Source organism: Triturus cristatus, chromosome 4_2 (genome assembly GCF_964204655.1).
Source record: "Triturus cristatus chromosome 4_2, aTriCri1.1, whole genome shotgun sequence".
In the NCBI taxonomy this organism is placed as follows: Eukaryota; Metazoa; Chordata; class Amphibia; order Caudata; family Salamandridae; genus Triturus; species Triturus cristatus.
The window spans coordinates 62,436,914-62,462,954 of NC_140586.1; the positions used below are offsets into that span (position 1 = coordinate 62,436,914).

Consider the following 26,041-nt stretch of genomic DNA (forward strand, 5'->3'; position numbering starts at 1 on the left):
TCCAGTGAGAGCAACAGAAGGGAAAGTGTAGGATAGCAGAGGGGATACAATTACTATTCCCACTCATGTGTATGCAACAGTAGGGAAATTGTTGGATAGCGGAGAGGTAAAAACTACTGTTCCCACTCCAGTGAGTGCAACAGTAGGGAAAGTGTTGGATAGCAGAAGGGTAAAAATACTATTCCCACTCCAGTGAGAGCAATAGTAGGGAAAGTGTAGGATAGCAGAGGGGATAAAATTACTATTCCCACTCATGTGTATGCAACAGTAGGGAAATTGTTGGATAGCGGAGATGTAAAAACTACTGTTCCAACTCCAGTGAGTGCAACAGTAGGGAAAGTGTTGGATAGCAGAAGGGTAAAAACTACTATTCCCACTCCAGTGAGAGCAACAGTAGGGAAGGTCTTGGATAGCAGAGGGGAAAAAATTACTATTCCCACTCCAGTGAGAGCAACAGTAGGGAAAGTGTTGGATAGTGGAGGAGAAAAAATTACTATTCCAACTCAAAAGAGTGCAACAGTAGGGAAAGGGTTGGAAAGCGGAGGGGTAAAAATTACTATTCCCACCCCACTGAATGCAACAGTAGAATAACTGTTGGCTAGCAGAGGGGTAAAAATTACTATTCCCACTCCAGTGAGAGCAACAGTAGGGAAAGTCTTGGATAGCGGAGGGGAAGAAATTACTATTCCCACTCCAAACAGTGTAGCAGTAGGGAAAGTGTTGGATAGCAGAGGGCTAAAAACTACTATTCTCACTCCAGTGAGAGCAACAGTTGGGAAAGTGTTGGATAGCGGAGGGGTACAAATTACTATTCCCACTCCAAAGAGTGCAGTAGTAGGGAAAGTGTTGGATAGCGGAGGGGTAAAAATTACTACTCCCATTTCAAAGAGTGCAAAAGTAGGGAAAGTATTGTATAGCGGAGTAGTAAAAAATACTATTCCCACTCCAAAGAGTGCAACAGTAGGGAAAGAGTTAAATAGCAGAGGGGTAAAAATTACTCTTCCCACTCTAAACTGTGCAACAGTAGGGAAAGTGTTGGATAGTGGAGAGGTAAAAATACTATTCCCACTCCAGTGAGAGCAACAGAAGGGAAAGTGTAGGATAGCAGAGGGGATAAAATTACTATTCCCACTCATGTGTATGCAACAGTAGGGAAATTGTTGGATAGCGGAGAGGTAAAAATTACTATTCCCACTCCAGTAAGTGCAACAGTAGGAAAAGTGTTGGATAGCGGAGGGGTAAAAATTACTACTCCCATTTCAAAGAGTGCAAAAGTAGGGAAAGTATTGTATAGCGGAGTAGTAAAAAATACTATTCCCACTCCAAAGAGTGCAACAGTAGGGAAAGTGTTAAATAGCAGAGGGGTAAAAATTACTCTTCCCACTCTAAACTGTGCAACAGTAGGGAAAGTGTTGGATAGTGGAGAGGTAAAAATACTATTCCCACTCCAGTGAGAGCAACAGAAGGGAAAGTGTAGGATAGCAGAGGGGATAAAATTACTATTCCCACTCATGTGTATGCAACAGTAGGGAAATTGTTGGATAGCGGAGAGGTAAAAACTAGGGGTGGGCGACAATTTCCGTTCCGCTCCCGGAAATTGCGACAATTCGACATTTCCGCGTTCCGACCGGAACGCGGAAATGCCGAATTGTCGCAATTTCCGGGAGGGAACGGAAATTGTTGCCTGGCCAACCACAACAGGAAGCACTTACAGATATAAATAAAGCAGGGGCCCGAGTGGAAGCTCAAATTCAGTAACGCTTTATCAGCACAAAACATTAGGGAGCTAGGTCGAGGCTGGGCAGGTGTGCTTTTCCCCCAGGTCGTCGTCACTTACCCGATCCGTGATTCTGACTCGAGCGCAATCCCCGCGTAGTCTCCAGGAGGTTCAGTCTCCTCATCTGCTGCTCTGCTCGGTCTCTGGCCCATAAACAGAAGGCATGTGAACTGCATGGAAGCCCCGCCCCACACATCAGCGGTGGGCAACGTCTTCCGCCCTTTCCCCCACTGATGGACCTGGACAGCTGAGCTGACTCGAGGGACCCCAGGAACGTTGGCGCCGCAACGTTACAGACACACATGGTCACTGTAACGGCAGCGGCAGGCCGGAAGCACCAATTTCCGCGATCACGGAAATATCGCGTGATCGCGGAAATCGCGGGCATTCTCGCGAGAATTGGCGGAAGTGCCTTCCGCCAATTCCGCCCACCCCTAGTAAAAACTACTGTTCCCACTCCAGTGAGTGCAACAGTAGGGAAAGTGTTGGATAGCAGAAGGGTAAAAATACTATTCCCACTCCAGTGAGAGCAACAGTAGGGAAAGTGTAGGATAGCAGAGGGGATAAAATTACTATTCCCACTCATGTGTATGCAACAGTAGGGAAATTGTTGGATAGCGGAGAGGTAAAAACTACTGTTCCCACTCCAGTGAGTGCAACAGTAGGGAAAGTGTTGGATAGCAGAAGGGTAAAAACTACTATTCCCACTCCAGTGAGAGCAACAGTAGGGAAGGTCTTGGATAGCAGAGGGGAAAAATTTACTATTCCCACTCCAGTGAGAGCAACAGTAAGGAAAGTGTTGGATAGTGGAGGAGAAAAAATTACTATTCCAACTCAAAAGAGTGCAACAGTAGGGAAAGGGTTGGAAAGCGGAGGGGTAAAAATTACTATTCCCACCCCACTGAATGCAACAGTAGAATAACTGTTGGCTAGCAGAGGGGTAAAAATTACTATTCCCACTCCAGTGAGAGCAACAGTAGGGAAAGTCTTGGATAGCGGAGGGGAAGAAATTACTATTCCCACTCCAAACAGTGTAGCAGTAGGGAAAGTGTTGGATAGCAGAGGGTTAAAAATTACTATTCTCACTCCAGTGAGAGCAACAGTTGGGAAAGTGTTGGATAGCGGAGGGGTACAAATTACTATTCCCACTCCAAAGAGTGCAATAGTAGGGAAAGTGTTGGATAGCGGAGGGGTACAAATTACTATTCCCACTCCAGAGAGAGCAACAGTAGGGAAAGTGTTGGTTAGCGGAGCGGAAAAAATGACCATTCCCTCTCCAGTAAATACAACAGTAGGGAAATTGTTGAATAGCGGAGAGGTAAAAAATACTATTCCCACTCCAGTGAGTGCAACAATAGGGAATGTGTTGGATAGCGGAGGGGTAACAATTACTATTCCCACTCCAGTGAGAGCAACAGTAGGGAAAGACTTGGATAGAGGAGGGCAAAAAATACTACTCCCACTTCACTGAATGCAACAGTAGAATAACTTTTGGATAGCAGAGGGGAAAAAATGTTATTCCCACTCCAGTCAGTGCAACAGAAGAGAAACGGTTGGATAGCGGAGGGGTATAAATTACTATTCCCACTCTAAACAGTGTAACAGTAGGGAAACTGTTGGATAGCAGAGGAGTAAAAATTACTATTCCAACTCCAGTGAGATCAACAGTAGGGAAAGTGTTGGATAGCAGAGGGGAAAACATTACTATTCCAACTCACAAGAGTGCAACAGTAGGGAAAGTGTTGGATAGCAGAGGGGTAAAAATTATTATTCCCACTCCAGTGAGTGCAACAGTAGGAAAAGTGTTGGATAGTGGAGGGTTAAAATGTACTATTCCCACTCAAATCAGTGCAACGGTAGGGTAAGTGTTGGTTAGCAAAGGGGTAAAAATTACTATTCCCATTAGAATGAGTGCAACAGTAGGGAAAGTGTTGGATAACGGAGGGTAAAAATTACTATTCCCACTCCAAAAAGTGCAACATTAGGGAAAGTGCTGGATATCAAAGGGGTTAAAATTACTATTCCCACTTCATTGAGTGCAACAGTAGGGAAAGTGTTGGATACCGAGGAGCCAAAAATTACTATTCAAACTCAAACAGTTAAAATAAAAAACATTAAAACTTATAAAAAGTATTTTAAAATAAACAATATTTAGAAATTACAAATCAAATACATTAAATATATACAAATTAACAATATTATAATATTAATTACATATAAAAAAACTACAAATATTATATTATTTAAAAATAGTAAATAGATTTATAAAATAAAATTATTTTAAGCTAGAAAATATTTACAAACAAACAAATTAATTAATGCATAAATGTATTTATTTTATTTCCGACCCAATAACACCACACCAATAACAAGACACTTTAACATTTTTAATTTAATTTATTCCAAAATTAACATAATTAATAATCAACTTAAAAAATATTATAAATAAATAAAAGCTAATGAGCATTGACTACACAAACTGTAACACTATGACATCCACAACACACACCTAAATTAAACTCTAAAATAATAAAAAAAACACAATTAAAACTTATTTATAATTTAAAAGCTATTACTATTAACAACTAATAATAAAGTAATTAAAATGTATTTAGTACCCACCCTTTACCCCTTTAAAAGTAAAAACAAAACAAAAATTAAACAATTACCCAAAATACATATCAAATAATAAACATTAACATAACAATTATATACTCATTAATTAAATACAAGTTACTTCCCACCCTTTACTCTTATGAACACCAAAACAAACACCTACATTTAATTACACAATTACCATAATTGATTCCCAATTAATGAATTAAAATGAATTAACATTCAATTATTAATTAATCAATTAAAAATACATTACTTCCCACCCTTAACACCTATACACACCACAACACACAACTAAAATTAATTACACATTTACCATAATTAATCACCAATTAATTAATTAAAATCAATTACCAGCCAATTATTAATTCATCAATTAAAAATAAATTACTTCCAACCCTTAACACCTATAAACACCACAACACACACCTAAAATTAATTACAAAATTACTAAAATTAATTACCAATTAATTAAATTAAATTAATTAACAAACAATTGTTAAATAATGAATAATAAATAACTTTACACATTTAACACAATAACATCCCAAATAAACAAATATTAATCAGTAAAACAAATTCAATAAATGTCATATAATTAAATTACTTCCCACCCTATTCCCCTATAAACCCACAACCCACTATGGAGCTAAAAATGTAAAATTCAAATAAAAACAAATTAATAACTACTACAAATGTAACACATATATTAAAAATACAAACAATTCTTATACAAAAAAACAGCCAACACATACATATAAATTAAATACTAAAATACATAACATTAATAAACAAACTATATTTTTAAAAACAATATTTTTGCAAACGATAGTAAACACTTCAAACTTTTTAACATCAATATTACTTACCTAAAATCAAAATTCTTGACTACGAGAATCGGTATGTCGATATTTCTGACCACCGATATTTACAACTCGATATTTGTGCAAGTCGATATTTTTGAATCGATATTCTGTCTCAGCACCGATCACTAAATATTGGCAGCTCTGGTCCTTTACATGGGTCAACATGTACAACATGTATCCCTTACATGTGGTCGCCCCTAGTATGGGGCTGCTGCAGTCATCTCTGGTCCCTCAATAGCACAGTATGCTCCTCATTACTGGCTTGCGTGAGGTTGTTTTTATCATCTCTGATCTCCTTGAAAGATCTCCAATAACATAATTGGTCATATAGCTGGAGACTGTGATTATGATATCTCATTGGACGGGGATTCTTTTGGTAATCAGTGATTCTTTTGATCAGATCTATTACACTATCTTGGATTTCTTCAATGCGCATCACTGCTTGGGTAAATGGGTTTTCTTGGATAGATGTAAGTATGTTCATCTAGGAAAAGGTTATATTAACTTTCCAAAATCAAACACCTCCTTACCTTGGATCATCTTCTCAAAGCTGGCATTAACACGTTTCTGAAATTAAGAGGAAAAAGGAGTGGATCAGTGACAGAGCAATTACTACTACATTGACAACTTCCCACATGCTCAAATGACCCATCCAACCCTTGTAACATGCTCAGCTGAACATACTCTTCTACCCAACTCTTCCCACATGCTCAGAGGAACAATATTTTCCCATGCTACCCTTCCTACATGCTCAGAACAATGCTCTCCCACTCTGCCCTTCTCACATGATCTGATTGACAATACTCCATAACCCTACCCTTCCCCATTGCCCATATAAATACTCTCTTTCAACATGTTGTGGATTTATTACCTCCACTTCTCACAGCCTTATAGGGTAAGTAACTTCCTTTAACCCAGGTACTACCGCCTTTGCATCCTACATACTGATAGGGATTAGAAACTTCTGTCTGAGCACAATTACACACTTACAGGGGCAATACCATTGCTCCTTACATACTTAATACTTCTAGAGACTAATGGCCTCTCCCAGCAAGCTCATGGCAAATACAATCTCCTCTCCCCACAAGTTCTCAGGGGTGTCATCTATCTATATGCTGTCAGAGACTAAGGGGGCGGTTACAATAGAGGTCGATATGACCACCGACTGCTTTCACGGCATTCAGGGGACTGCCCAACAAGCAGTCGGTGATCCAACCACCTCATTAGGATGCCACCGCAGGGCTGCCTGCTGCAAAGTGCTCCTTTTCACTGCAGCTTGTGCTGTGGCCCAGGAAAAAGGCTGCAGCACAAGCCACCGATAAAAGAAGCACTTCCTACATGTCCATGCACCATGTGCCATGCACCATGTGGTGCATTACACATGGTATATAGAGGTGAGGGGGAGCACTACATGTACCCCAGGGCCACTTTGAAGTGCCCACGAGGGACAGGGCCCTGTTTAGTGCCACCAATATCCCTTTCCGACAGCCTGTACATGGCAGTGTTCCCACCATTAACAGGTTGTCAGAAAGGGGTATCTACATCCTGATGGCAGTGCCTGACTTGGCACCGCCATCATTCTGGGCTGCGACTCCGACTGCCACCCCGTAGGGATCTGAGACTGTGTCAAAGGCAGTGGTCTGTATTGCCACCGATGGCCTGTTGGTGTGTGGCCTGACCACTATCAAATTCAGCCCCTAAATGCCTGATGACAAGTATGGCGGTCCCAAGACTGCTAGACCTGCAATGGATGTCCAAACCACCGCAACCTCGGTGGCCCAACCACCCGATTATGAGTTAGTCGGCTGCACCACTATCAGCCCAACACAAGACTACAGCCATCGCCAGGATCTTGAATCCTGATGGGGCAGCATTGGGGAAAGCAGTGGACTGCTGCTGCAGTGCCGATGCTGGCACTGCGGTGCAGATTACAACCTGCCTTTCCGACGAGCTGTTCATGGTAGGGACCCCACCATGAACAGGTTGGTGGAAAGGCAGGTAAAGGGACCCCAAACAGGGCCCCAGGGCATTTTATTCTATTGGGTGCGTGCATGGGGGTACATGGTGTGCCTCCTTCTGCTTGCACTATTGTGCGTGTACTGTGTGCCATGCACAAAATGGCGCATGACACATAGTGCACTGACACGTAAGTGGCCCTGTCATGGCGGCAGCATATGCTTCAGGCTCTCTATAAGCCGAAGTATGCTGCCGCTGTTGCACTGCCCGACACAACACTGGCAGGCTAGCTGTGTTGTCGCAATACACTGGTGTGGATGCCACCAGCTTGTTTGGCGACATCCCGACCGCCACACTGGCGGTCCGGCGATCAGATCACCGATCTCCATATTGAGCTCTAAGAGTAACTTTTAAGATAGGCATAGAATCACTGTAACTGCACACTGTCCACTCCAGTGCTGCATGTGTGCCAGTAGTTGCTAGTGGTGCACACTGGCACTTATTTGGAGGGGATTTTTTTATCATCAAACTTTGATCAGTAACAAAAAGGAGAAAGTCATAAAAGAGAGAAAGGGGGTGGGAGAAAAAGATAGAAAAACAACAACGTAGGGAAAAGCAGGGATGGAGAAGAACATGCAAGAGAGTGAAAAGAGACAGGAAGTATTGAGCGGTGAAAGTAAAACGCATGAAGTGAAATGAAGACTACACAGTTGTGGTGGTTGAGAGCCCTTATATTTGGGTGCACCTGCAGTAGGCTCTTAAATAACCTTCATATCATTTACTTTTGTTTTTTCACATTAAGGGTCTGATTCACAAACTGCATTTTGTGATATGTAAAGTAGTACTACAGTAGTACTACTTACTACAAAATGCAATTCAAACACCTAGGGGTGCAACTCTCCACCTCTCATATTTTTCATGGGGAAATCCTCACATGCAAGTTAACTACTTTTAAGGGCCTGATCATGAGTTTGGCGGTGCGGGAGTGGGACCGCCCACCAGCGCCCCACACCCGCACCACCAGACCTGTGTGCGCAATGCCTGCCAGATTATGATTTTTTTAGTCACTAAAAGGTGATTCTTTGGCGTTCCCACAGTAGTGTCTGGTGCAGTCCATGCCATGCAGGTACTGGCCCCCAGCATGCACCCCATGGCCCACAGGCAACAGGGGGCCTTTTAGGGCCATTTTGTTTCCTCTCTACCATAGTCTTCATGGAGTAGGAACCGCCATGATAACCATGGCAGAGAGGAAATGCTTGGGGGGACAAATCATATTGCGGCCTCAAGACCGCTGCACCACCTCCAGAGATCTCTGATCCCTGGTGGTTGCGGCAGTGCAATTCTGGTTCGACCGCCCAACTTGTACTGGGGCAGATGGACTGCTGGTGGCTGGACTGCCACCGCCGCACCACCGTGAGTCTGGCAGTCTGTAGACCGGCAGACTCATAATCAGGCCCTTAGTAGTAAATGTGGGCAGGACAAGGGAGTGTATACTTACTGAAAGAGAAAGCCTATTAATAAACTGCTCTCTAAAGTTACTACAGGCAAAAATGACCCAAAACAGCAGTAAGTGTACTCCAGGCTCAGAGCTAGAGTATGTCCAGGACCAATTATCACAAAAAAGAAGAGACAAGAGACTAAGCCTTCTCTGACTCCCCTACCACAATAGAAATCTCACTCAACAGAGAAGTGCTACAATAGGTCAACTACTTTACCCAAAGGAGAGAATGGGAGGTGCTAAAATTAACACAGCACCCAAAATGTGAATAGTGCACCTAAACTCAACAAGGACAAAAAAAAGAGAGGGGAAAGACAAAAAATGTCTTAAATCTGCCCTCACACACTTTGCAGTGTCATGCTTCATCATAGGGCCGCATCAGACATCCAGGTGCAGACCAACACACTGGATGGAGCGCATATTTTTTTTAGTATGTATGAAGATTGGTGAGGGTAGAGTAGATGTAAAGGAACAAAAAACACATAAAGAGACACAAAACTTAAAGGAAAGAATATTCCCTCAAAAAGGGACCAAATATTGCAGACACATACAATTGTGCATGGTAAAGGCTATGCATGGTAGGGGTAGTTGTGGTCACAGTTGCAATGTAATGGCTGTTTCCCATGGGAGGGTATTGCAGTACCAGTGGTTGGCCGTATGTGGTCCTGGACATACTTTACCCAAAGAAGAGAATGGGAGGTGCTAAAATTAACACAGCACCAAAAATGTGAATAGTTCACCTAAACTCAACAAGGACAAAAAAGAGAGAGGGGATAGACAAAAAAAGTCTTAATACTGCCCTCAAACACTGTGCAGTGTCATGCTTCATCATAGGGCCACATCAGATATCCAGGTGTAGACCAACACACAAATTTGCAGCAGGGATATAGGGGCTTTTACCTCCCCTGAATATCTCAATTTGCATGTTTTAATCCTACCAAGGGGTAACAGGAATAAAAGACGAGTGTTGCCCTTCAGGTAGTTTTAACTGTATGTGTCTGCACTATTTGGTCCTTTTTTGAGGGAATATTTTTTCTTTTAAGTTTTGTGTCTCTTTATGTGTTTTTTGTTCCTCTACATTTACTCTACCCTCACTACTAATCTTCATACATACTAAAAAAAATGTGCGCTCCATCCAGTGTGTTGGCCGGCACCTGGATGTCTGATGCAGCCCTATGAAGAAGCATGACACTGCAAAATGTGTGAGGGCAGTATTAAGACATTTTTTGTCTTTCCCCTCTCTCTTTTTTTGTCCTTGTTGAGTTTAGGTGGACTATTCACATTTTGGGTGCTGTGTTAATTTTAGCACCTCCCATTCTCTCCTTTGGGTAAAATATGTCCAGGACCACACATAGCCAACCACTGGTGCTGCAATACCCTCCCATGGGAAACAGCCATTACATTGCAACTGTAACCACAACTACCCCTATCATGCATAGCCTTTACCACGCACAATTTTAAAATGAGTATGGCTTACCGTGTATGCTTTTACAACGATTCTCGCTGTAAAGGGGGTAAAGGCATATGAGTGGTAAAGGTAGTCAGCACTCTAGACTTGGAACAGAACAGTCTTCGGAGCGAATGGGTGGGGTGGGAGGTGTTTGAGGTAAAAGTCGGTGGGATGTTGTCAAAGGGATCAGGACGGGGCTTGGTAAGTAGTTTTTGGGGCTGGGGCCAAGTTTTAGGGCTTAGGGAAGGTGTGAGTTTTTTGTAAGGGCTAAGGTCGGGCGAGTTTTTAGGGCTGGGGGTCTGGGTTTCAGGGCTCACGACTGGGGACGGTGTTGACGGATGAGCGCCACATGAGGGCATTTTAGGGCACAGGGCCTGGATTGGGATCGACAGTAAGTTTGTGGAGGCTAGCTCAGGGCTGGGGTTGGGGTAGTTTTCGGGGCTGAGGGCCAGGTTTTAAGGCTCAGGGCTGGGGGCGGTATGGTTGTCAGGACTGGGGTTATCGGGTGTGTTTAGGGTTTGCGGCATGGGATGGGCCTTGGTGGGTGCTGGTGGTTACAATGTGGATACCGTTAACACAAGTAACCTATACCATGCATATGCCTTTATAATTCATGCCTTTACAATGAAATTCCCTGTAAAGGCATGCTGGGTAAAGGCATATTCGTTGTAACATCCTGAGTGGAAAAGGTAACATGGTAATCGAATGAGCGGTTCCAACATACAACCCCCTCTCATAGAAATCAATGGTGGTTGGGACTTAAAATAAAATTCATATAGAAATTAATGTTCCAATAAATTACTTCATTTAAACTAGATAAAAAAATTGAATTTAATTTAATCTTAAAACATTATTAAAATAAAATAAACGTTTTATATAAAATATTGTGATAGCAGTAATTACATTTTTAAAAAATGGAACATTAATATGCATTAAAATATAATTATATTACTTTTAATCAGTCCTATAAATCACTTTTAATAATAATCAGTAACGCAAAATCAAATTTTTTTTTTTACTTTAGGTGAGGTTCATATGTAAACATCAAACATAATTTTTAATTAATTTAGTATATTTAAAATAATTAAATTTGTCACTGGAAAATTATAGGCAAAATTTGAAAAGTTTATTAAACTGTAAAAATAATATGTTTCCAAGTCAAATATTAAGCTTTGGAACAGACGGCTTCAGTTGTGTCAGATAAAAAAAGACATCACTCATATATAAGGAGATCATAAAGTGGAATTTCAAATTGAAACACCCTCGTCCCCTAGCTCCTTTTGGAGACTGATATCCAACGGCTCCAGTACCAAGGCAAACAGCAAGGGTAAGAGCAGGCAACAAAGCTGGTGCCATGCTCTACACCACTGTCCACAGATAACGTCTTTCCTTTTTAAACCTTAGCCTTGGTATCAGTGTCCAACTGTAGCACCCAGTTATGACAGACAGGTCAAAACACTTTATTAACTATGCCCACTCAAGAGTATTCAACTCTGTTTCAATATCAACCGAAACCGAAGCAAGCTCTTCTTCCATTTCCTCCACTGAGTGCAATATATGTAACAATCTACAGATGGTCATGGTCATACTAGCCATATAGTCACATTGATCACCCCTCCCCTGCATCGGCCCCCATGCCCTCTTTCGCTTCCTCAAATGTGAGTTGTGCACCTGTGGAAGTTCCACCACCGCCAGAAAGGTAGGTATGGAATCAACCCTAGCCTGTTCCCCACTCTTATATATTCCCATTAGACGGTCCCCGAGTGCACGATTAATCACTACCTGAGTCATAGCTAATGTACCTTTAGGACACGTAAAGTGCAGATTGGAGGTTTCGCAGTCTCCCTTATCACAATTCAGGCCAGGAACCCACCGGGTTAGCCTCCCTCCCTGTACAATTGCTACTGACAATCTTTTAGAGTTAGATTATCCACCCTGTTCCACAACTCTCCCAGAGCTCTCCTAATGTCTACCAGCTCCATTCGTAGTTTCTCACCGCTGCAAGTTGGCCAGTTATTCCTCCTGTATCTTCAAGTCATTGTGTAACTACTTTTAACTCCATACACTTTACCCAAACACTCTCCTGTCGACACCGCTTTCATCGCCTCCCATTCATTCTCTCTAGTAGGCAGTGGATTACCAGATCCTTTCCAAATACACAGACAATGGCTCATGCAGGACGTCATAGAACTCAAGATCTACTAAAACTCCTGACAACCTTCTCCAGGAGCAGGTCCTATCACCCACCTCCCTATCCTTGACTTCCACCAATAAAGGAGAATGATTCAGTAAAAGCTTGCTGAAGTATTCTGCCTCCTCTATCCAAGAAAGGGCTGCCCCAGTTCCCAGAACACAATCCCACAGACTAAAAGTGTTGCATGTCAATGAATGGCATGAGTGTTCCCTAGTGGTTGGATGCAACTCCCTCCATATATCAAATTTTGTCTTATGTTAAAAGAAAATGACATCCTACAGCCTTTACTTTCATACAGCAAGATTGTCACACTTTACAGATTCCTCTCAATTTGCAGTAAGAGAAAGAAAAGTAGGGGAGAGGAGTTGGCCTAACGCTTAGAGCGATCGACCTCAAATCTGGGGAACCGGGTTTGAGTCTTGGCAAGGACGCGTAACATCCTGTGATTCTGAGCAAATCACTTAATATCCCTGTGCCTAACAAAAAAACGAATGCGTCCTCATGTAACGCAACTGGTGCTCGTCTAAAGCGTTCTGATACCAGATTCATTCGGGTCAAATTCGCGCTGTATAAAACTCTATAAAATAAAAAAAGTAATCAACAGTCTCTGTGTTAAAAGCAAAGGCAGAAATATATCAGGAGACTAGACTGACATTTGACCTCTGTCTTTGAACGCACAGCAAATATGGCAAGATAAAAACCCAATTTAAAATCATAATGCTCATTCACCTTCAGAACTCCAGCATGGTTATTTTGGTGGTGTTGCGTTTGTTTTCATCGCCTATGCACCTCACCAATCACTAATCCCTGACTTTGTTTCTACAGCACTTCTCTATCTACTACTATCTCTGGCTATCTGAGTCAACTCTCTCGGCCACCTCGATTTCTCTTCCTCATTTTGCTTTCTCATATTTTTCGATATACTTCACATTACCTCTTCTACCTTACCCCTTTCACTTGAACTCTCGCTCTCTGTCTCAGTGTATCTACTGCATCTCTATCTCAACTCTCTCAACGTTGGTACATTTTCTACCCCATATGACATGTCTTTCTATTGGTCTCTTTCCATGTTGCCCTTTTCCCAACACCAGCACTCACTCCCTTGCATCTCTCTGTATTTCTCTCACTATCTCTCGTCTTTCTGTCTTGCCTCTCTATACCTCAGCCCTCTGCATATCCCACCCCTCTCTCTAAATATTTTTTGCCCTTCTATAGCTATCTCTACCTCAGTCCATAACCTTATCTATCGCTCTACTTACTTCTCTTTTGCTCCTTCCCTTTGTATGATTCTTTCTGGCTCCCTCACCTTTCTCCCTTCAACTTATGTTTCTTCTTATCTCACCGTCATCCTTATGTCCCTTCATACCTCAGCAGTCTCTTTACCTAATTTCTGTTATCTCCCTTCTCTCTCTACTTTAGCTTTCTTGCTGCTCCATCCTCTTTACATCTCTGTCCATCTCCTGTCAACCAACCCTCTCATTTCTCTTTCTGATCAGAGTAGGTGATCACTGTATAACCAAAGACATTTACACAAAAAAGAGGATATGAGGAGCAAGGTAAGTAAAGGGAATAAAAGAGAAAATTGTTAAGTTTCCCTCTAGCATTTTGATTTTCACTGCTGCAGTGAGATTGCCAGTTATAGGGGTGGATTTACTTGTTGTCACATGTATGCAACAATTAAAGTAAAATGTCAAGCGGTATGTGTGTATGTCTCATTTTAATATTATGCACTAGTCCGCTAAATATCCACTAAATTGCACTTACGCTGTCTTCCTACAATGGGAGCGACAGGATGGTTAAACAATTTGGATATTACAAATTTCAAACAAATGCAGGCTTAAAGCAAAAAGAAATGGCTTTATCAATGATTGCTCAAGTATTAACTGGTTGGCGGACAGTGGGCAGCTTTAACTTTTGGCTAGTTTTGTGTGTTCCTTTTCTGAACGTTTAATGTATAATTCAATAGTTCTTGGCATCCAGAAGGGTTGAATTAAATGAGAATGGGTAATAAATTCCAAAGGGACACTCAAAAATGTGTCTTGCCTGGGGGCCCAAAAATCCTTTAGATGGTTCTGCTTCAAACTCCTTATATTCATTTCAGTGTCACTTCTTACCTTGCTTCCTGTAAACTGTTTTGGGTCCCTGACCATTTACGTAAAAAAGTACAAGCACTGAACAGGCCAGAAAACTTGACGACAGAGCTGAGCCAGAGGCTAACCTTAGGCTCCAAAAACCAAAGTACATGTGGACCCAGAGGGCACTACGCATCTTAAACATGTAATAGCTGTGTTAAAAAATGGCACAGATTCAAATAGCCCACCAGTATTAAAATATACTACAAATGTAATTCATTTTTCCTCATAAGAAATTTCTTTTTCAGTTGACCTATCTTTTGTATTCAATTTTGTGTCACTTCTTACAGATAAAATCTGGTCTTACTCTGTCTCTTAACTAAAAAGTAATTTTTGCCCAGGGCATAATTTGCTTACCCAATTTTCATACAACTGTTAGACACAGTTAACAGCCTGTTTCAAAGCTAAGGTCTAGTGACACTGAGGGCCCGGCTACGGGGTGTGGGAGCGGGTCTGCCACAGCACCACCCTGCTGCCAAAGCGGCACAGAGCCACAACACCGCCTGCCAGATTACGAGTTTACTCGAGTCTGGCAGGCGTTTCTTTAGTGGACCACCAGCGGTGCCACTAAAAATGGGCACTGCAATGGGAGCGCCAAAGGCAGTTACAGCACGGCATGGACTGTGAAGTCCATGCTGTGCTGGAACTGGGGGTGCACAACAGGGGGGCACAACATTTCCCCCCCCTGGATGCACCAACATACATGGGGTAAAGGGGGACCTGTAGGACCCCCTTTGTTTCATGACCACCAGCAGTTTCATGGAGTGAGAACCTCCATGAGACCACTGGCGGTCATGAAAACTCATAATGTGCATGGTAATGCTGCAACAGCACTGCCAGCATATTGTGAGTCCCTGACCACGGCACCATTGCCAGGGAATGCCGTTCTCTGGTGGCGGCGGTGGTCCAATGGCAGTATGACCGCCAAAGTTGTAATAGGGTGGTCGGACCGCCAGTGCTTTGGTGGCCGGACAACCACCATCGTGCCACTGTCAGTTTGGTGGTCCACGGACAGCCAAATTCATAATCAGGCCTAGAGTGTTTTGCATTAGATTACACAGTTTAGTTTAGCGTGGAAGCTGGAATTACATCATATGTTTCATGGGCCAAGATCATGACATTTTAGCCACTCAATGAATGCGGAAAGCATAAAACACACCACACACACATAACAAGCTTTACCCACACATTGAGCTTGCCAGCAACTAGAAACTACCATGCAGCCCATCTCACACTTCCAACTACATTCTGACATGTGGAGTTCATTTTGCAATAGGGTGCCATCTCACCTTGTCATATTGAATACTGTTGCCACTTCTGGGCTTTTGTGTGATAGTCTAATGTATTTTGGTTCCTGTGGTCTTGGTCAGTTTCCATTGACCTAACTAGATTGTAACACCTGAGGATAGCAATGATTTGTAGATGAGTTAGGACTGAAAATGGTGTTCGTGATAACATAGAGAGTGAAATGGCTGTACGGCACTAGAAACCACTTTCTGATCAGATGCCTTTCTTTTATATCATGCCCTCCCAGGGATCTGTAATTTACCTGCTGACCCCACCCTAGAGAACTTCACACTATGCTTTGTCAGTTGCGCACTGTCAGAAAATGAAAAGTTGTTATGTGGTCCAATGTCATGTATGACACATTCAGCCAGATCTGTCTTTTTAGCTTCTAGAACTTCCATGCAACTGAAAGTGGAACATGTGTCCCAGAATCCAAAAAATGCTATCCAAACGACTGGACTGGCCAAAGAAGGACAATTTGAACAGAATGTAAATGGCCTGACTAGCTACACTGACACAGCACTAACTACCCTGGAAGGTACTCCTGAAATGCATACATCTTCCTGCCGCTTCAACATTTTAACAGCTCATTCATTCTTTAATATTGTATTATATAAGGGATGAAGTATCTCCTGACATACATTAAAAGGATATTGCATGTCAAAGAGTAGTCCATAATCATATAGAGGAACAAAGCCTTCCTAAGTTATGGAACTCTGAGGTGACTTGCAATATCCTTATCATGTACGCCAGGGGGTGCTTTATCCCATGTAATGCTCAGTTACACCATCACCTTTCCCTCAAACCACTTAACACCTTGGTGTGTAGCTCTTTCATATTTCAAACATGAAGAATAAAAATAAAACGTCTAGTACAAAATGAAACAGATGAAAAACCTGTTAGATATGTGTTGCCAACAGATATTAGAAACAGTTCAATACAAGCCATCAAAAAAAACAAAAAAACGCTGCCGTAGCTCAGAATGTGTAGAAACGTGCAAAAAGATTGTAGCTTTTCTATATCTAAGGAGTGCAAAAACTAAACAGACTTTTTCTGCTTGCAATTGTAGGATATTAAAATAGAGCAACAGAACCAAAAGCAATACTCCGTTTTTGTTGCTTTAAACAGATGCTCTGTGATCTGACCTGCCTTTCACCTTAGCTGCTGGCTCTGGCAGCAGGCATTTTGACATCAGAATGTGGCTGCAATAACCTTATAATTGTCGAGTTCGGAAGTCTTTTCTTTATAAGCGGTGACTGAGTGTGTCATAAGTAGCAGATTATAAAGAAATTAGCTATGTGCATTTTTTATAGGGATTACAGAATCCAATGTATTATATAATTTATATCAAACTTTATATCCTTATTGAGGCCACACACTGCTCCTATTCACTTTAGGCACCTTTGCCATGGTTGGTAGGGTGTGCATGGAAGTTTGGGCGTATGCAGGTGTAGGGTGAGATACACGAGGTCCTTCCAGACACCACTTCCTTTCCAGCTCCTGTTGCCACTCTATTTGCCATGTCCCATGCTGCTTCTCAAATCTAAGTAGTTGCCTTTTAAGAAAGTGGATCTATCAGTGTCCTGTGTAGAGGAGGCAGATGTGGTGAACTATGGAGACTAAACTGCAGGGCAGGGTTTGTGAAAAGTTGGAGGAAAAGAAGCATATTAACTCAGTCACAACCTTTAAGATGCAGTTGCCTGGCTAGAGACAACATTAGAAGGCCAATATAAGAAGCTATGGTCTCTGAAGACTTTCTAACACCTACGAATACCGGGGCATATTAACAAGCCAGGCGATACCATTATCGCCGCGTTAGCAGCAGAAAACTGCTGCAAAAACGTCGATAATGGGCTTGATAATATGCTCTATGGAATTCCAATTGAAGCCCGTGTTAGATGTCCTTCACATCTAACATGGGCTTCAATTGGAATTCCATAGATCATATTATCAAGCCCATTATCGCCGTTTTTGCGGCAGTTTTCTGCCGCTAAAGCGGCAATAATTTTATCGCCTGGCTTGTTAAAATGCCCCCAGGTGGCTTACTTATCGGCACATCGATCTACCACACCAGCTATGACAACATACATTGCACAGCCTCTAAAGGTCAACACCAAGAAGCTTTTCATACCATATCCTGATAAGCAGGGGACCTGTAGAAGAATCCATTCAAGGATAGGGCAGAAGACAACAACATTCATGTTAGTTAGGCGTGCTGCAGACAGCCCAGGCACTTCAGGGCAGATTTATTAACACTTTGTGCTGAGGCAAAGTCACCAAAGGTGACTCCAACGGGCCCAAAGTCTTGATTTGGTAGGTACTTTCCAGTGCAAAACAGTTATTTGTGCTGTAACCTTGCCTAAACTGACATACAGTAGTGTTTTGCACTTCTTTGCATGAAAGCAGCATTCCATGGGTGGTGCATGGGCGTTCCCACACTGGCACTCATGCTTTTGAACGCAAATGACTACCCACTGACAATTGTAAAAAGGACTTTGCACTAAAAATGACTCCTCAGTGAAGCAGGCACAAAGTAGGAACATATTTTGTATTTCTCTAAATTATTTCAAACGTTGCAAGTTTCCTGCACTGTACAACACACATTCAAAGTGGAAAACATTTTAAAGTATGCCCGAGTATAGCATTTTGAACTGGAAGTGAATCCTTCCAGTAAAAGTCTGTGCTAGAAATGACACACTCACCAGTGCGCTATGGTGCAAGGGTGTGTGCGTGGCACTAGACAGCCTAAAAGCGTACCAGTGCTTAGGAAGCGATGGCAGTGCCCCGTCTTAGATATGGTGCTATACTGCTCTTACCCTCTCACACAATGCAGTGGAGCTATGTTGCGTTGCATGAATAATTAATATATCTGTCTCATCATCTCTCTGTCTCCCACTGTGTGCACTTTGCTTTCAGTGCCCACCTGTCTGCTCTCGGCGCAACTAGAGGCAAATTTCGGGGGGGGGGGGGTTCTAAAAAAAAAAATCGGGGTGGGCTGAAACTTTAAGCAATAGGCAGAGTGGAGCTGCAGGGGCTCTTAGAAGGGGTGAAACAATAGCGAGGCTTCATTAACATGCAAATGGTCTTTTAAAGACCTGTGAAGTGCTCGGGTGCAGCTGTGTGTGTGCCCGGGAAGCTGTCTCATCCCGGCTGCCACACACGACAGGGTGTGGGGGGGGGGATGCCCTTTGAGTCCAATGGGTGTTGCGTGCCTGGCTCTCAGTGAAGGGTAACGCCACCTTGGGCGAGATTAATTAAATTATAGTACAAAGCCACACAGTAACCAAAGTTTCTGGGCTCCTGTGCACTGGGGGAGGAAGAAGTGCAGAGCTACATTTTCTTAATATAGCCTGCAGGTGTTCTCTTCCCCTACCCTGGTTCACAAAGTGGCTGCCTTGCACCGCGTACCATGGTGCAAAAGTGTGTGCTTGATATCTAGCATAGGTTTTGTACTGGAATTGTATCTTTCCAGTACAAAGTAATATTGTAATACAATTTTTCAACATTCCCCACACTCCTGCTTCACGCATCCCTCAATGAGGCATTATTCATTTGATGCAAAACCAGGTCTGACACTCTTTGTAGATATGACTTTGCATAAACATCCATGGTTGGTAGCACAAGTACCTCCCACAGAAACGCCCCTTTGACACAATGGCAACGGAAATTGCGACGCCTTTTACTTCTGAAATTAATAGAATTAATTTGCTTTAGGAAGATAACAACTCATGCCAAGGAGGCCTAAGCAATATGGCGGCCGGTTGGTTTTCAGCTGGGCCTGCAGAGCATCCACTCAGTGGCAGATGCACCGTAGACTCAGAGATCCGCCTAGACAGGCAGGCATCTCTAAAGACAGCAGGCTGCCCTCCGGAGTCTAAGTCAACCTCATGGCCTGCGTCTTTTTTTTACTGGAAGTTTATATTACCCACAGCACTTTTAGCTCTAAATAGAGCGGATATGCAAACAGGAAATGTATTTATGTCATCATGAACATTTGAAACGCTTTTGTGAGACTGCAGCCACTTCTCCCTGAAGTTGCTGACATTAAAGTGCTTACAAGCTCAAATTAGTGGTAACGTTCATGTAAATCAAACTTTGTGTGATTGTTCAAAAAGTTAGTTTTTAAGAATCAACAACAACAATAATTCGACCTGAATAATGTTCCTAGCTAGATATTTCCATTAACGCAGTACTAAGTGATTACACTCTTATTTCTCTCAAATCACCCCCTTCACAAGAAATGTGTGAATCTACACCAGTTGGGGTACACCAATGCTTGGGTGTAAAGTTCTGAATGTTTGGCATTCTTAACACGTATTAGGACTATTTGTGGGAAGTTCCTATGGTCCCAGTTTTGCAGAAGTGCTGACAGATGTAAGTTAGCAACGATGCATGCAGAGTTGTAAATGGGGTACACGTATGCAGCATATAACAATGCTTGAAAAAAAGCACATGCTAATTTTTATCTTGCAAAAGGAAAAACAGTCTTCCGAGGGAGAACCCCCTTTGCGGCATCCATACCATTTTTGAGACTGTTCACTATACAATCCAACTCTGGAAACTGATTTAATCTTGCTCTTGACAGGAGTAAATCTCTGAACTTTTTCATGATAAGAATGGGGCCAAGAAAAAGTCTGAGTATGTCCTGAACGCACAAGTTTGTGTGTGTGAACAATCTTTCCAGGGACTCCCTTCCATAGTGGGTCGGCCGCAGAAAGCAATCGTCGGATCGTATCGTAAGTGTAATTCAGTTGCGCATCTGCAACGAGGGTGGGCACAGGTCGGGATGAGGGTCGCTCTGGAGTGCAGGCAGGGGGCCATGCCAGGATGTGGCTATAGATTGCCCCCGCAGGCTCCGCGAAATTTAGTGCCACAGACGCTTGAACGCTCCGCCCCTCGTAGGGGGGGCGTGAGTTATATGGTGGACCAATGTTTCACCGGTAGGGGCTATCCCCTCACCACAACCGCTAAGCACCGATTGGCTAAGACCACGATGCAAGTTGGCCCATCAGGTGGTAGGTCGCGAGGGGCGGCTTGCCTTTGGATCGCCTGTAAGATAACCCACCATGTTGGCATATTTGGTATGCTAATGAACCTGCAGCAATTTTCTCCACCAAAAAGTTGTCTTGTCTGCTTATTTATGCTACCTGTATGTTGCTGCGGGAGGGCTGGTGAGTGTGGCTGATATTGGCACTATACTCCTTTCATCTCTTAGTGATTGTGCGTCTGGCCATCACAGGAGGCAAATCAATAAAACAAATTGTCGCTCCCCCTTCTTTCCCGTGGCATTGGAGGCCCAGGATACAGAGGTCCGATTTGTTCAGTTCTTCGCGACTCGTGACACTTTAAAGGACTGCACAAACCGCATCCCAAAAAGTGCGCATAATAAGGCAATCCCTAAACATGTGCAGTATGTCTGCATGGATGTGTTCACGACGAGGACACTCGAAGGAAGCCGTGGGCTGTATTTTATGTAGTCTGGCTGCTGGAAGTAGACTCCATGCAGGGTGCTCTGCTGTATCTATTGGAAGTGGGCACTGTGTGAGGGTTGGCGTGGGTAGTGGTAACCGCCACCATTCCTTGGGCGTCAGGGGTCATCCCGAGTCATGTTCCCAACATCCTTGCACTCTGGCGAGGGGGTCTACTGTACTATCCGGGCTGGCTCTCAAGAGCTAAGGGACAGGACGGTGCCCGGACACCAGAGTTAAAAGTACCTGAGTCAGGGAATGCATGGCTGATTCAGAGGCTACCATGCCCCAGAGGCCTTCCACCTTGGCAGTCTAACACGCGTGTGCTAAAAACTGTCAAATCGGGAGGGCAGTTTGCTGGGATAATGTTGGAAGGCGGACCCCGAGGAGTCGGTGAGACCACCAAGGGGGGGCCCTCGCACTGCACGAAGTAGCCGAGCGCTGCCGAGAAGTCTCCTGAGAGATCCTTCTCCTATCACGTACTAGCACAGTAACACCACCACACCGGACTCAAGGAGGTTGTCTCAAGACAAGCAATTCTTTATCATCAATAAAAGGTTACGAGTTCAATATTTACACGAAGGGATCGAGGGATCCACCAAAAGTCTCAATGTCTCTGTAGAAGGGTAGGGGTAGCGGGACAGTCTTTGGCAGGAATGTGGTACGAGGGTACCTGGGGCCCAGTTCGTATCCTCAAGCTGGAGGGCCTCCGATCTCGGTGGGGTCGAGCCGCGACGGCGTCAGCAGGGCTCTGGCGTACAGTTCGTGGAGAGCCGCGATTCAATCAGCAGGGCTCTCAAGATGGTTTCTGCTCCGCTGGAGCCGCGACGTCGTCAGCAGGGCTCCGAGGAAGGTCTCAGCGAGGTGGGGCCGCGACGGCGTCTGCAGGGCTCCGATGTTCCAGGTGGTTCAGGAAAGGTTCACAAGAGGGAGCCGCGACGCAGTCAGCAGGGCTCGTGATGGTTCCGACAAGAGTTCTTCTCCGTAGGGTCAGCCGCGATTCGATCAGCAGGGCTCTCGACTCCGGGATACAACTGCCGAGCTGTGGTGGGGTCGCCCCAGATATAGGTCTGGAGCCCTTTGATGTCCGGACCCTTGCGCCCGAGGGGGCGGAGTGGCCGGGTGGAGGTGGCCAGACGCCCAGCAGGAGAGGCGCCAGGCCCATGGGAGTTTGCAGGGCGATCACACCTCGAGAGGGGAGGACAGTTGGGGGTCCCAACGAGATCGTCCTCCGCCGGGGGCGATGAATGGTTCCTGCGGCACCCCCTGGCCAGTCCGTGGTGCCTCGAGGTCGGGGCTTCGCTGGGGTCGAGGCCGGGTTGAGCGGGGTCGCGCCGGCTGGTGTACGGGGTGACGTAGATGCCAACAAGATGGCGGAGCCATGAGGAGCATGCGACCACGTGCAGTTCCAGGTGAAGGGCCTTGGAGCAGTTCAGACGGGTGGCCCGTGAAGGCCGGGGCGGGGAACGGCCACAGTCCAGGGGGGTTAAGGACCACGCCACGAGGCCGGGTCCAACAGGCGTCCCCCCCAGCCGAAGGCATGGAGAGTCACCCATCTCCTTGGGGATTCTCCTCGTCAAGGCGGAAGAAGCGGGACAGGCCGTCGGCGTTGGCGTGGTCATTGCCGGGCCGGTGTTCGACGTCAAAGTCCATCCCTTGTAGCGAGATGGACCATCGCAGCAGTTTGGGGTTCTCGCCCCGCATTTGCATTAACCATTGCAAGGGCCGGTGGTCGGTCTGGACCCGGAAGTGGGTGCCAAAGAGGTAGGGCCGGAGCTTCTTGAGGGCCCACACCACAGCGAAGGCCTCGCGCTCAATAGTGCTCCAGCGTTGCTCCCGGGGCAGTAGTCGCCGGCTGATGAAGGCCACTGGTCGGTCGAGCCCCTTTTCGTCAGTTTGGGAGAGAACGGCCCCGATCCCATACTCGGAGGCGTCCGTCTGTACCACGAACTCCTTCTGGTAGTCCGGGGCCTGCAGCACCGGAGCAGTACACATGGCCGTTTTGAGGGTGTCGAAGGCTGTTTGGCAGCGGGGTGTCCAGTGTACCTTCTTGGGCTGCTTTTTGGACGTTAACTCTGTGAGGGGGCCGACAATGCTCCCATAGTCCCTGATAAACCGTCGGTAGTATCCGGTGAGGCCCAGGAAGGCCCGGACAGCGGTCTGGGTAGTGGGGGGTTGCCAGGTCTGGATGGCATCTGTCTTTGCTTGGAGGGGGGCCACCTGCCCGCTCCCCACTTGATGGCCCAGATAGGTCACGGATCCGTGGCCGATTTGGCATTTGCTGGCCTTGATTGTGAGCCCGGCCCGCTGGAGGGCGGCCAGGACGGCCTTTAGGTGGAGGAGGTGCTCGGCCCAGTGGTTGCTGTACACGGCAATGTCATCTAAGTAGGCCGCGCTGAAGGCCTCAAGCCCGGCCAAAACTTTGTTCACCAGTCGCTGGAAGGTGGCCGGGGCGTTCTTCATTCCGAAGGGAATCACCCGAAAGTGGTAATGCCCATCCGGAGTCGAAAAGGCGGATCTTTCTTGGGCGCCGGGGGTGAGCTGGATTTGCCAGTACCCGGCGGTGAGGTCCAGCGTGCTCAGGTAGCGAGCGGCCCCTAGGCGGTCGATGAGTTCGTCGGCCCGGGGTATCGGGTGTGCGTCCGTCTTGGTTACTACATTCAGGGCTCGGTAGTCCACGCAGAATCGCAACTCCGGGGGGTGGCCGGGAGCTGCGGCCTTGGGCACCAGGACGACAGGGCTGGCCCACGGGCTGTCGGAAGGCTCGATGACCCCCAGGGCCAGCATCTTCGCTACTTCGGCCTGGATGCAGGCCCGCACTCGGTCAGGCACCCGGTAGGCTCTGTGTCGTATGGGGGGGTTCTCCCCGGTGTCGACGTCGTGGACGCACCAGTGGGTCACCCCCGGGGTGAGAGAGAAGAGGGCTGCGTAGTCCCGCAGTAATCGCTGGCAGTCGTGGCGCTGTTCCGGGGTCAGGGACGAGGCGAGTTGGACCCCTTCGATCGATCCATCGTGAATGTCGGATTGCAAGAGGTCGGGCAGGGGCTCGGAGTCGTCCTCGCCCCCCTCGTCGGTCGCCAGCAGCAGGCTCAGTTCGGTCCGGGCGAAGTGGGGTTTTAGCCTGTTAGCATGTAGGACCCGGAGGGGGTTCCGGGGGGACTCCAGATCGACCAAGTAGGTGACGGGACTTTTCTTCTCCACCACCTTGAAGGGCCCGGTCCACTTGTCCTGGAGGGCGCCGGGTTCGACCGGGGCCATGACCCATACTTTCTGACCTGGCTCGAATTCTACAGTAGAAGTGTTGCGATCGTACCACCGCTTCATGTCCTCCTGGCTGGCCTCGAGGTTGGCTTCGGCGAGGGCTCGGAACTTGCGGGTCTGATTTCGGAGGGTCAGGAGGTATCGGTAGACGTCAGGAGGGGCGCCTCGGGGCTTCATCTCCCAGCCCTCCTTGACCAGACTGAGCGGTCCGCGGACCGGGTGTCCATACAATAGTTCAAACGGGCTGAACCCCAGGGACTTCTGCGGGACCTCCCGATAGGCGAACAGGAGGCAGGGCAGCAGGACATCCCATTTCCTCCTGAGTGGTTCTTCCAGGCCCTGGATCATCCCTTTCAATGTTCGGTTGAATCGCTCAACCAGTCTGTTCCCCTGAGGGTGATATGGGGTCGTGAACTTGTATGTGACCCCGCACTGTTGCCACAGGGACCGCATGTACCTGGAGATAAAGTTCGTGCCGCGGTCGCTCACTACTTCGCTGGGGAATCCCACTCGGGAGAAGATCCCCATCAAGGCCCGGCCTACCACAGGGGCCGTTATGGTTCTGAGCGGGACCGCCTCCGGGTACCTGGTGGCGTGGTCCACGAGGACCAGGATGAAGCGGTGGCCCAGGGCGGTTTGGGGGTCCAGGGGTCCCACAATGTCGATTCCGACCCGTTCAAACGGGGTGCTGACGGCGGGAAAGGGCTGGAGGGGGGCCTTGACCCGACCCCCCGTCTTTCCGCTGGCTTGGCAGGTCTGGCAGGACCGGCAGTGGTTGTCCACATCTCTCCGCATCCGGGGCCAGTAGAAGTGGGTCACCAGACGACTGTACGTTTTGTCTTGCCCCAAGTGTCCGGCGAGGGGCACATCATGGGCCAGGTTGAGAAGAAACTCCCGGAAGCGGAGGGGGACCACCAACACGCGGCTGGCCCCGAGTTCTGCTACTTTCTGTTCGCTGTACAACAGGCCCTCGGCCCAGTAGATCCAGTGGGTGCCGGTCTGGTCACCGTTGGCTTGCGCGGTCGCCTGCTGCCGGCCCCCTTCGAGAGAGGGACAGGACTGCTGCTCTTGCTGGAACTGCTCTCGGGTGGGGCCCCCTTCGTGGTGCCATTGCGTCAGCCCTGGTAGGGCGCTCGGAGAAGTCATCTCTTCGGGGGAGGATTCGCTGGACCCAGGGTCGGTGTCCGCCTCCTCCTCGCTGCTGGCGGGAGGGGGTGTGAGCCCCTCGGGTCGGGCGGCCCCGGAGGTCGAGGATGAGCGGGGAGCCTGGGCGGTCATGGACCGGGTGATGGCGCAGGCCCAATCAGCCAGTCCCAACATTCGGAGGTGCTCTCGTTGCTCTACTTGAGCCCAGGGGGAACTCTCCAAGTCGTTCCCCAGGAGGCAGTCGACCGGGGCGTCGTCGCGCACTGTCACCTTCAGCAGGCCCGTCACCCCTCCCCACTCGAAGGGGACCAGGGCCATCTGGCATAGGCTTTCACTGTTGTCGGCCGTCCGGACAGGGCACAGCACATTCGGTAGAATCTGTTCAGGGGT

General features: G+C 46.4%; 1 protein-coding gene across 2 annotated transcripts in view; it reads right to left on the bottom strand.

The window, feature by feature from the left end:
* The window catches only part of TNFSF14 (TNF superfamily member 14), a 93,537-nt gene that overhangs the window by 24,075 nt on the left and 43,421 nt on the right, over positions 1-26,041 (bottom strand). For both annotated transcript variants that reach the window (XM_085600522.1, XM_085600521.1), the window contains one exon: positions 5,790-5,826. In XM_085600522.1, the coding sequence (XP_085456648.1) occupies positions 5,790-5,826 (37 nt within the window). The remainder of the gene's footprint in view (positions 1-5,789; positions 5,827-26,041) is intronic.